This window comes from Monomorium pharaonis, chromosome 1 (genome assembly GCF_013373865.1).
Source record: "Monomorium pharaonis isolate MP-MQ-018 chromosome 1, ASM1337386v2, whole genome shotgun sequence".
In the NCBI taxonomy this organism is placed as follows: Eukaryota; Metazoa; Arthropoda; class Insecta; order Hymenoptera; family Formicidae; genus Monomorium; species Monomorium pharaonis.
The window spans coordinates 23,792,464-23,804,658 of record NC_050467.1 but is presented as its reverse complement, the minus strand read 5'-3'; the positions used below and the strand labels follow the sequence as shown (position 1 = coordinate 23,804,658).

At 42.6% G+C, this 12,195-nt stretch overlaps 2 protein-coding genes across 2 annotated transcripts; one reads left to right on the top strand and one right to left on the bottom strand.

The window, feature by feature from the left end:
- Positions 1 to 215: 215 nt before the first annotated feature.
- Positions 216 to 1,712, bottom strand: LOC105836610 (U3 small nucleolar ribonucleoprotein protein IMP3). The gene is made up of 4 exons (XM_012680773.3): positions 1,311 to 1,712; positions 616 to 930; positions 467 to 539; positions 216 to 353 (listed from the first exon to the last, which is right to left on the bottom strand). The coding sequence occupies exons 1-4, from the start codon at positions 1,445 to 1,447 to the stop codon at positions 330 to 332; spliced, it is 549 nt and encodes a 182-aa protein (XP_012536227.1). The 5' UTR covers positions 1,448 to 1,712; the 3' UTR covers positions 216 to 329.
- Positions 1,713 to 1,866: 154 nt separating this feature from the next.
- LOC105836611 (huntingtin) lies at positions 1,867 to 12,124 on the top strand. The gene is made up of 15 exons (XM_012680774.3): positions 1,867 to 2,190; positions 2,272 to 2,452; positions 2,575 to 2,853; positions 2,948 to 3,089; positions 3,170 to 3,748; positions 3,822 to 4,420; positions 4,493 to 4,806; positions 4,878 to 6,188; positions 6,266 to 10,304; positions 10,379 to 10,584; positions 10,675 to 10,849; positions 10,914 to 11,327; positions 11,421 to 11,581; positions 11,660 to 11,747; positions 11,817 to 12,124. Exons 1-15 carry the CDS (start codon positions 2,105 to 2,107, stop codon positions 11,913 to 11,915), a joined length of 8,673 nt encoding a protein of 2,890 aa, XP_012536228.1. The 5' UTR covers positions 1,867 to 2,104; the 3' UTR covers positions 11,916 to 12,124.
- Positions 12,125 to 12,195: the final 71 nt, after the last annotated feature.

Here is a 12,195-nt window from a genome sequence, read left to right as displayed (position 1 = left end):
TTTCATTATTTCGAGATAACACCATATATATTTGTATCCCGATGTTATGAAAAAGCAAAAACCTCTTATCCATATAATAGTATTAAAAAATAAAATCTTATGAGCAAAGACAGTGCTGTCTTTGAAGTTTATATTAAAAGCAATATTCCTCAAGACTTGTATGTCTATATCTATATACAATTAATATGTTTACCAAAACATGTGAAGAGTAAATATGTAGAATAATTAGTACTTTCATTAATAGAGTTTTATATATACATTATAAAAATATTTCTTTTTTATATAAAAAACATACAGTTTTACAAGTAAAAGTTGACGCGTGGACTATATTACACTATATCAAAATCATCCCTCTGCAAGATGAAAATACATATGTATCATTATACGTACAATTACAAAAATTCAATTCAATTCAATTTAATAAATTGCAATAATGTATAAAAAGAGAAGCTAAAGGAATTCTCACCTCATTGTTATATTCCAGTACGTGTTTCTTGATAGCAGATGTGTCTACCCATGTTACAAAATCCTCTAAATTTCTATAAAACACAATCCTCAGTTATTTTATTTGTTTCTTCAATATTTGCGATATGAATGGGACAAAAAATATATTACCTCGTTACCAGAAATGCGGGGTCTTTTACAACTTCTACTCCGACTCGTACGTGGCCCTGCTCTATCAATTTTGTTGCCATTGATATCGTCTGGCTCATCTTGTTACGCACCATAACAACCGGCAGTCTCCGTCTACAGAAGCAACTGGCAGTTACCTTCTGAGTCTGCGACAAGTCCCACTTTGTGGAGATTAGGCCCATCATGTACAACTTTTCCAGCAGTAAAGCACTTTGCTCAATGCGGAAGGGATGTTCAGGCTCGATTTCTTTGATCTTCTTACCCAACTCCCGTATTTCACGTGATAGTTTGTTGTATCTACAATCGTGTTGGAAAATATTAATATATAATTACATATAGTTACTTCCTATTATCTACTATTTTATTGGGCTAAAGTGTATTATTCTTTATTAAATTTTTTAGAATTTTGAATTTAGTAATGAAATGATACATTAATAATCTTTATCATAACACATTGATCTAAAAGTTACTGAAAATCATCTGGAATGTTTTGAAATCCCAGTAGAAAGGAAATGAGGCTCAGCACTTACAATACTTTTCGTTACCAATCAAAAATTTGTTTTTATTTTTTCTTTTTTAAATATTGAATGTAAATTTACATAAATTAATAGAACAAGTAATCGTTTACGTGAAAAAATTAGACACTATTCTCAGATTAATTTAATAATCCCACTTACACCGTGTAGTCTGATCTTCTTTGAATGCAGTAACGTTTTAAGATCTTAACCTCGTGGAGATTGTTATCGACCTGCCATGACAAGAAGTCCACCTTCTTCAGCAACTTCTGCTCGTGATACTTTAGCTTTCGCACCATCGCGATCGAAATCTTTTTACAGGATGACTCTAGTGAACGATTCTTATTTAAAAGTAAGAAAGAACATCCGAATAGCGAAATCGCAGCTGATCGCGCGGCACCTGATCTGACTCATTTTTCCAAACACGTGCAGCATTTGAAGGAAATCTTGCACATGCGTACAAGTCGACACGAGCAGATCACAGACGATTTATAATTTAACATCGATGAGAATTTTAGAACTCTATTTGTAACTTATATATGTGTCTGCTTTGACATATATAGATGTTTAATATATATACATATATATATGAATTATATATAAATATATAATCGCCTCTCTTTCTCCCCTCCGTCTCTTTAAGATAATGGTGAAAAGAGAGGCAGACCCCCGTCGGAGCTTCCTCCTCTCTCTCTCTCCATAGTGCACGATCGGAGCGCGCAACTCGCTCCGTCCGCTCATTACTTCCTACGTTCCACTACGTCCTTGATTCATGGTTCGCGATGACGAGCTGCAAGCATGTAGCGATGTAGTTTGTGACGCGTGTCTGTCACGATCTGTCATAGACTCGCGACCGCAAGAGACGGCAGGATGTCGTTCGCCAGCCACACGGTCGTCATTTGAGCAGGCGGCTTCCCCGAAGAAGCCGGTGAAGGTTTCCATTTCCAGGCTCCAGCATGGCTCATCTGAACGGCGTGCTGAAGGCCGTGGAGACGCTGAACGCGCTACGGGAGTCGGACTCCCCATTGGATCCCGGGGCGAGGTATGAGCAGTAAACACCTGTTCCAGCAGCGAAAGAGTATTTGTTTCCCTAATAACGCGATCTTTCACGCTTGAACGACAGGAAGGAGAAAGTATCGTGCTGCGCGATCATTGTCGAAGGGATATGCTCGCCGACCGTCAGGCAGAACACCAAGTTCCCGCAGATTCTCAGTGCCACCATCGAGACGCTGCTGGCACTTTGTAACGATGAGGAGTCCGACGTCAGAATGGTCGCGGATGAGTCTCTCAACAAAATTATAAGGGTAGAATCACATTTTCCTGTCTCATATTTATTGTTCAGCCAGAACGTTGTAGGCATTTAGTCAAAACATCCTTAAAATCTTTAAAATTGGACAAGTAATGTTATTATTGATGTCTTTACCAGGCGATGGTTGACAGTAACATTGTTAAGATTCAAATAGAATTGTACAATGAGATAAAAAGAAACGGACCCGCGCGCATCCTTAGGGCCGCACTCTGGAGATTTGGCCTGCTGAGTCACATGATACGTCCTTCGAGGGGTAAAGCTTACGTGTCAAATCTGATCCCATGTATAGTGATCATCGCACATCGTTCGGAGGACACTGTAATTGAAACGTTATCACAGTCATTACCGTTAATTTGTAAAGTATTGGGACCGTTTATGACAGACAAGGACGTGAAGGTAAGTCATTATCAACTCGACATTATCAATTAAACATTGTCAACAGCTACAAGTATTTTCATGAGATTGGGAAAAATTATAAATCTTATTTCAGAATTTGTTGAAGGCATTCTTTGAAAATATCTCCTCTCCTCAAGCAGTTTTTCGTAGGGCAGCAGCCAACATGATTCTAACAACATGCATAAATTGCAGAAAGCCACAGTTCTTTTTAAATTATGTGTTGGATTATATGTTAGGTACGCGCGTAATTAAATAATTGTAACATGCTGCATGGTACAAAAAACTATTTATATATTAATGGCATTTATTTTGTTAGATCTAATAACATTGGGAAGAAACGCCGAGGATCATTCCGCTACTGTTATAGGCGTCTTTGGATGTTTGAGAATGATTTTACCTTACATATGTAAACCCTCGGAGATCCAAGATGTCGAGACACAACAGATAGATAGTCTATTACACATTTACGAATTATGTTTGCACTATTCAAAATGGCATTCCGATCATAATGTTATAAACGCAGCTCTAGAGACCTTGGCGCAACTTCTAAAGATGCCTCCAAAGCCTCTCGTGTCTGTTTTACTGTCATTAGAGGGCATAACACAAAGTAGGATAATATCAAACCAAAATACATGCGCTCCCTCGCTGGGTCACTTGAGCATTTCCAGCGCGAGTACCGTTCACGGTGTAAATTCGGATTCCATTTTGAACTTGCACGAGCCTGACATTCCGGAGATTACTCCGAACGCAGAATGGATTGCAGATACGCAGGAGATGACAGTGACAGTCGCATGTAATCCACAACAAACACAGAACGAATGTACGAGCGAGGTGACTCAGACGAAAGAGGAGACACTAGAGAATTATTGTCACTTAAAAATTGAAACCACTGACAGTAAGAACAAGCACGTGAACTTACGACTTGCGTAACTATTTTACACTTTACTAGCATTCGATGTTTTTTTTAGACGAGATTGCGGAAGAAGGCAGTGATGTCGGAAGTGAGATGGAAAAATCTGAGAGAGCGCCATATCCAAGTCTGCAGAGTGAACACTCGAGAGAAGAGGATTACTCCGAGGAGATTACTTTCTCATGCGCTTCTCCTAAGAAATCCTCCCTGGAGTTTGCGTTGTACGAATCTGATGTTGGAAATTACACGGACGCGGATATGCCCGTCAAGTTTTGCTGTCGTTACCTGGTGTCATCCTTTCTGTTGATGGGCAAGCCTGGGCAATTGATATCGGACAAGTTGTTTCGCGTTAGCGTAAAGTCTCTCGCCCTGACATGCGTGGGTTACATTCTCAAACTTTATCCGCACTTGTTTACAATGACCGTGGTCAAAGAGCCAAGCTGCAATGAGACGGATCAATTGATTGCAGACATTTTGCTATTTGCCAATCACCCAGATCCTCAGATCAGGGGTAATATTGCGATGGTGATTGGAATCTTTTTAAAATCTATATTTGTTCAGTACGGCGGTTCTTTTCGCAACTTCAAAATGGAGTGTCTAGCTCGGCACGGGCATGGAAATGTATCATTGGAGAACATGATAAAATTACTTTTACAAGTGAGTTTATATGTTTTAAAGGACAATCTCTTTCAAGTTTTTTACTTACGTCTGCTTCTATTGTATGTACAGGGCTTGAACGATGATTCCGCGACGACTTGCCGCCAAACATTAGCTGCGTTGAATCTCTGTTTGTCAGATTTATTGGATTCCATCGATAACGAACATGGTCTTACCATCTTAACTGCGTTGCCAAAACTTATGAAAAATCCATATTTTCTCGTGAAAGTAAAATTAGCCGACTTACTAAGCAGATTGTCGTACATTACAATAGAACATATAACGGGACAATCATTATTCCAAGAACACTTTATCGATGTTATAATAGCATTGTTAGGCGATCAAGACCAAAGGGTGAGACATGCCGCGTCGGATGCGATTGTTAAGTAAGACATTTATAGTTGCACACTTAGTTATATTTATTCGAATATCATTTTACGTTTTTTTATTATTTCAGGAGTATTCCTTATTTATATTTTCGACATCCTCAAGAGGATACCGTTACAAGGAAAGCCACCCAATATACTCGACAATTTTTAAGCGCGGTAACATCGTGTGTCTCGGAACTGTCGTCGTACCAAGATAAGCATAAGCCGTTCGTAAACACGTCCATCAAGCCCTTTGTATTTCTGAACCATTACAACGGAACGAATTATGATTCTAGTCTGGAATACTCTTTGTCTCGTATAGTTAACATTCTAACAGAGATACTGACGGTGCATTCTTCAAAGTATTTAATATACGGATGTTGCGAGACTCTCTTCTATTTGAGCGAGGCTTATCCTACTACGATTTACGTCAGAGGATGGGATTGCATTCTACCAAAAACGTTGCTGAAGAAATCCAAAAAGAACAGTGATCGATTGGATATCAATGACATCAGTTTCGTGAACGAGATGATTTCCTCTCCCGTATGCAGCAGTCTTTTGTCATTGGCGTTACCGCTGTTAACGACGTCGACTATTAGCTTTGACTTATCTACACATCGACACTTGATTCTCCTTGCCGGTAATCTGGCTTCCGGATTAGCCGTCTGCAATTTCAGAAGTGGCGGTGACCCGATGAAGCTTTGGAGTACGTGTAAGGACAAATATATGGAATCACTGTTGACACACATCATGCGAATTCTCAATATCTTCGTCCACGTAATCGACGAGGTGCAATTAGTGCAGGCGAGTTCCAAGCCTGTATTACCGTCTTTATCCACGCAAACATTATCACCCAGGAAAAAAATCATGGAGCAAAAGTCGAAGGAAAAGGTAGAAAAGATCAGTGGCTTGAAGGTTGGCGGAAAGGAACAAACGGGAACGTTTATCGGCAAGCCGCACTACATGAAGATATACGACATTCTGAAGGCGGCGCATTCCAATTATTCGGTTACCCTGCAGCACGAAGCCAGCGAGATGTATGTTTCTTTGCTGAACGCGACCCTGGACGTTCTCTCGCAGATTCTTGAAATCGCGTCTATCAATGAAGCAGGTAGAATAGCGGAAGAAGTGTTATGTTACCTAAAAACTACCGTCGTACTGTCACCAACGGCAACGGTTCAATGTGTGCAGCAACTGCTCAAGTGCTTGTTCGGTACGAACGTCTGCGCGCAGTGGAGCGAGCTAGACGTGCAGAAGAATGTGGATCGATGCGGCACGATGCTGCAAGATGAGATCAAGGGTTTTTACAACCAGTGCTTTCAACAACCCGCCAGACAAATGGCGAACACGATCAAGTGCATTGGGAATAATTGCAGGGGCGAAAATGAGCCGGATAACGGGTAAATATTTTTTCGATATCTTGATATGTTGTGTTATATTCAGATTGACATAATTATGTCTTCTCTTTCACTTCTAGATGGATAGGATTGTTGCGCAGAAAAAGCGATCGTAAATTTTCATCGGTATTTAAGACTTTAGCGCGATCGTCAGACCAGAAAACATCTGTCGCATCCTTCATTCGACTCTTCGAACCGATGGTCATAAAATCTTTGAAGCAGTACACTGTCACAAGTAATATCGCGTTGCAATGCCAAGTTCTAATGCTACTAAGCCAACTGGTTCAATTGAAGGTCAACTATTGTTTGCTGGATTCGGACAAAATATTCATCGGATTCGTGTTGAAACAGTTCGAATTCATCGAGGAAGGCCATGTACAACAAACCGAAGATCTATTGCCAAAAATGTTCAATTTCTTGGTGCACCTATCGTACGAGAAGAATCACTCCAAGACAATAATAGGCATACCGAAAATAATTCAATTATGCGACGGTCTGATGGCGAGCGGACAGCCGGCGATCTCACATTGTATACCCGCGCTCGCGCCTGTCATCGAGGATATATTTCTTATTCGTAATGGAAGTTCGAGTGTGGTCGAGCAGCGGGAGCTGGAAACAACGAGGGATGTGCTGATAGCCATGTTATTGCGTCTGGTGGAATACTACGAGGTGGTCGAGCTTTTGGCGCTATGTCTGGCCGAGTCTAGATTCAGCGGGGATGGCAATGGTGAGGAAAAATGGCGAAGGTGGTCCAGATTGACGATGGACACTGTGTTACCAATCTTAGCCGCTGGGAAGCTCCGAATAGAATCTGAGAGAGCCCACGTCGCGTTGGTGAAATTGTTCGCGGCGATCTCGCCCACGGTCTTCCGGCCGGTGGATCCGCTCTTAAAGATTCTGTTCACTGCGTCGATATCTGCGACTGCTCCGATTCTCAAACTGAAGCGCTGGTTAGGCATGATTAATGTTGTACTGCTCTCGTTGATTTCCTGCGCGAAGGAAGAGGCGATGCTGGCACGTCTCTCGGATCTCAACGCGTGCATATCAGACGTGTCGCATCTGTGCTCGCCACTTCGGAGTTCCTCCTCCCGCGAATATGCGGATGATCCATTGAACGCCTCAAGCATTCAGTCGCGTCAAATGTCGCCCGAGCAAGTATTAGCCAGATTTATATTCAAGGTGATTAATCTAGTGAGCACAAAGGTGTTCAGTCTGCTTGGCTTGATAAATCACAAATCCGCAGATCCCTTTGTCGATTTCGCTGATTACACAGCGGACGATAACTACCTCATTCATCAGTTCGCGTTCTTCCTGCAACTATGTATACACATGTTTGAGTCCGGCAGTCATTGCAAGGTAGCGAATGCGACGATGCAGATGATTCAAGGACGCAACGTGTCCGACGAGGAGAAGTTGCTCATCGACGATTTGAATTATTTTATGCTCAGTATCGGGAACGTATGCCCGACGGTGACGTGCCAATGGGCGTATCTGATGATCCTCTTGGGATATAACGAGATGTCTTTCTGGTCAAGAGTGTTGGGCACTGGCAAATCTGATCACATTCAATCGAGCGAAGGGAGAACACGCGATTGTGTTAACAGCAGTACAAACATCCAGATTATTAGGAGAGGCGGTATCATATTATTCTGCGACTACATATGCGAGAATCTCAACGACGTGGAACCGCTAACATGGCTCTTGGTGAATCATATAGAAGAGGCAGTAAACGTCGCTACCGAATCACCAGTGAGAGATCTTTTGACAACGGCGATACACAGGAATCCGGCGGCCAGCGGGCTATTGGTGCAGGCCGTGGCAACTAAGTGCACGGATTTAACACAGCCGAGTTTCATAAAGCGTCTGCTGCAGTGCATCGAGGGCGCGCATCACTCGCAGAGTGGCGCGGTTATAATGACCCTGATTCCAAGGCTGTTGTCCACCAAATATCTCGCTTTGTCAAGAATGGCAGCGAAGATCGCCAGCCGTCGGGTAGAGATACTGTTGACCACCAGCGCGGAAGATGTGAAGGATCAAGTGTCGAAGGACGATGTCATGAAGATTATGGATGTCCTGCAAATCACTAAGCTAGCGAGAAAACACGGCGGCTTAGTCAGCTTGCTGAACAAGTTGGCTGTGCAATATTACGATCTGTCACCACTAGAACTTGACCAGTGCAGACCATTTAATCCGTCCACCGTGAAGAGCGTTCAGTTGGACCGGAACTGGTTCCTCTCTCAGGTGAGAGTGCGTTGCTGCCACTCGAGTGCCGGCAACAATCCCATGGAATTGGCGCAGTTATTAAAGGACTTGGACTTCGACGATTGCCTAAGTATTCTGTCTTGTAAAGAGTTCAATCTAAAGATTCTGAAACACTGTGTGATATTAGGAGCCCGACTTACTATCGAGAAGTGCCAAAAATTGGAATTCGGAAAAGCGCAGAGCGAGAAAGATTTTGATTTTAACGCTAGTCCCTTATACGTCGCTGCCAAGCAGTGTTTGTTAGAACATATTCATTATATCTGCGAGCTCGTACCGAAACCGCATCAGATCTACAATCCGGAGGCGGATAATAGCAGCGGAAAAGAACTCAAGTACGCCACTAGATTCTCCGAGTTGCTGAGTGACGCTCTGTATTGGGAGATCCTCTTCACGATAATCCCAACTGTCAAAATTTACATGAAAACGTTACCGAAATTAGCCAAGTACAATGTGGCGAAGATCGACATAAAATTCGAGGAGGACATCGCCAAGTTCTCTATGCTATGTCTCGAGTTGGCGCATTGGATGATCTATTCGGATAGGAAGGGTGTCCGTAAGCTAAGGCCGCACGACATGGATCTCGCGTTGAGTTGCGCGGCCGAAATCCTACGACACGCTGCTCCGAATAAAATTTTCGGTGATAACGTGCGTCACACTTGGGTTTGTTCCGCAGCGATCGCTCTGACGAAAGTCATGGAGAGTGTTCTGACGACGGTGGATCTTCTACCGACTGTGAGCTACCAAGCGTTGGAGCCAGCTCTCCAGGACGAGGACACGAAAGACTATGCGCGGGCATGCATTCAAATGGCATCGATAGTCGCTTGGCTCGAGAAGTGTCAGGCGGACGATAGTACGAGGAATATTCCACCATACCTATTCAATACGATAAAATCACTGGTCATCAGCGTAAGTCGTCAGCCATTGGTGAATTCTTACGTCTTAACACCTCCGTTAGTATGGAAACGCGGCTGTCACATCATTGGCTCGAGTCCTACCAAGTGTTACTTTCCGTTGATGTCGTCCGAATCCAATCTTCTGCAGGAGATAGACATCCTGGAGCAGTTTATCTATCGGGTAAACTTATTGGGTTGGACGTCTAGGTCTCAGTTTGAGGAGATCTGGATGGCGTTCCTGAGCGTTCTCAATTTCCTGCAGAACGAAAACACGCCTGCGGACGAGATTACGACTTTGATTCAAGCAAGCAGTCTGGCGATCCAGGCGATAACGAGATTACTACTGCAAACTCTATTGCTACCGTGTCCCGGGAATCCTGGTGCCAGCACTTTGATTCACCATCCAAGAGATCCCCAGCTTTCCGTGTACAAGACCAGCTCCCAGAAGCTATTTGCAATACAGGAGCTGCTTCTGTGGAAGTACGAGTACATGAATGACGCGGAAAGTAAAAACGGTTTGAAATTGGATCACATATTCCAACGAGGCAACGTAGAGCGAACCGCGATATCCGACAAATATACATACAGCCAATTGTCGGTCTCTTACTTATGGTCGTTGTGCAATTTGTATGAGGACAAGCTAAACGCTTCCGTTCTCGATTTGAAGAATAGGCGGAACGACGCCCTGATGTCCGCCTCCCTCGATCTAGACTCCTGCTTGCGCTTTCTGATCGAGCATTACACTATCTGGACGATACCGCAGGCTAATACGCCTGTACAACTGTTAACAGAAATCGTGAAGTCAATCTTGGCGATTTCGGAACTCTTCCTCGAGAGATCGCAGTACCAGTGGATGTTGGACGTATGCCTGGAAGTCTCGAGAATTCATCCGACGGAAAATGCGATCTTGCATCAGTACCTGACTGTCTCTGTGTGTAAAGCCGCCGCCGTTCTAACGCCTTTGGTATATGCTAAGAATTTTATATGACAAAAAAATTAGAAAGATTTTTCTTATTTTTAATCAACATCACTTTGTAGGATTTGGACACATTGGATAAGGTGAAGCGCATAGTAGATGTTAATTTAAAGTCGGTATTCCTGGCTTCCAGAGTATCCGCGCTTCACGGCGTTCTGTACTTGCTACAGAGCGCGGTACTGGCCAAATGCGAAGAGACAATGAATATTATACATCCCCTGGCTATTGAGTATATACAGAAACACATTGACTCGCAGGATTCAAATAGGTAATTCTAAATAAGTCCTTTAATTTTATTAATAAAGCATTGAAAACATTAATTAATTTCGATACTAATTTGTTGTTGCGTTCGATATAGCGTTCTAAGTCAGAGTGAAGAGCATCAGGGAATAATGTGGGCTCTGGTGTTTTTCTTGTTGGAGCACGCGGAGGACACTCCGCCGGACACAGAAGCGCCGGCTGTGTTGGAATTAGTCCTTTCTCTAGTCACATCTCAGAATATCTCATACGGTTTACATCAAACATTATTGCAGGTATGTCACAACATCTTTTGTCTTAAATTTACATGAGGATTGTCAATTTATAATGTCTTAATAGGGTCTTGAGAGGCTCGTGGCGACAAAGAGCGTCGTCGGTAAGGTCGCCGAGCAGATCGTTAAAGTCGCAATAGATCGATTGAAACAACCTAGTCCCTTGTTCGCGTTACCGGCACTGCAACTTTTGCTGACGTGCATGTACACAGAGGCGGCTGATCGGCTGAATCAGCCTGGTGTCGAGAAACCATTGCCGGATGTGGAGCCGGAGACGTTAGTCCGATCCATCGAACGCACCTCCGCAATATTCGACAAAATTCGCAAAGGACATTCCATGGAAGTAGAAGTGCTGTGCACGGTTCTGTCGTGCCTCCTCGGAGATTTTTTCCCGCCGTCGGAGATTCTTACTAAAGTCATAGGAGAATTTCTGTCCCCGCAGCAACCACATCCGAGATTACTCTCCGCTGTTGTCTTTAAAGTTCGTAAAATGCTTGAAGATTTTAAATTGTGATGTAATCGAACTCAAATTGAGACAAAGGGAATGCGAATGTATGATTCAATTTTGCGCCAGGTCTGTGAAAAAGCATGTACCTGCACGGAAATGGAACTCCTTCAAGACTGGGTGGTCTTCAGTTTACCGAATTTCATTCAGAGCTTGCCGATGGCGATTTCGACTTGGTGCTTGTCCTGTTTCTTCATAAGCGCATCGACAAATCATTGGTTGAGAGCTTTGTATCCTTTTCTCGCCGACATAACTTTGTAATTTTATTTAGATAAATAACACACAATTCCTTAGCTATACCATGGTAGATTTCCGTATGTTCAATCGAGGATAGGAAAGTACGAATATGAAGATAAGAAAATATTATGTATAGCGGCTTCGGATTTCTACCACAAAGTAAATCAACGTTACTTAATTCTTAACAACTTTTAACATTCAGTTTATTTACTGATTTATCAATTTCAGCTATCCAAAGAATCTCAAAAGAAGGCATTCGTCGAGACTTTCGAAGCTGCCGCGAAGGAACCTGGAACTCCATTTAGTGATATTTTAGCCTCCTTTTAGATAGACGTTGACCATAGTGAGGAGAAAGAGAAAGATCTTACAGAATATTAAACTCAGACTGTAAGAAAAATCGATGTACAATCACTGGTGCGCTGGCGCGTTACGTCACACCTGTACATTTGTATGTATGATATTTATTTTACATTATGTCCCGTTAAAAGAGAGATATGCAACTTGTTTTGCAATAAACAGTATTTTTTAAACAAAAATTGTGTAGCGTAAATATATTCACATACATATGCTCCTTTTGAGAATCATTCATAATTATAGCATGATTTTC

Coding starts and splice junctions, on each gene's coding strand:
- LOC105836610 (XM_012680773.3), bottom strand. CDS start 1,447: ATGGTGCGAAAGCTAAAGTATCACGAGCAGAAGTTGCTGAAGAAGGTG. Junction 931..1,310: donor AGAAGATCAGACTACACGGT/GTAAGTGGGATT, acceptor ACACGATTGTAG/ATACAACAAACTATCACGTG. Junction 540..615: donor CCCGCATTTCTGGTAACGAG/GTAATATATTTT, acceptor TGTGTTTTATAG/AAATTTAGAGGATTTTGTAA.
- LOC105836611 (XM_012680774.3), top strand. CDS start 2,105: ATGGCTCATCTGAACGGCGTGCTGAAGGCCGTGGAGACGCTGAACGCG. Junction 2,854..2,947: donor TGACAGACAAGGACGTGAAG/GTAAGTCATTAT, acceptor ATCTTATTTCAG/AATTTGTTGAAGGCATTCTT. Junction 11,328..11,420: donor TCTCCGCTGTTGTCTTTAAA/GTTCGTAAAATG, acceptor ATTTTGCGCCAG/GTCTGTGAAAAAGCATGTAC.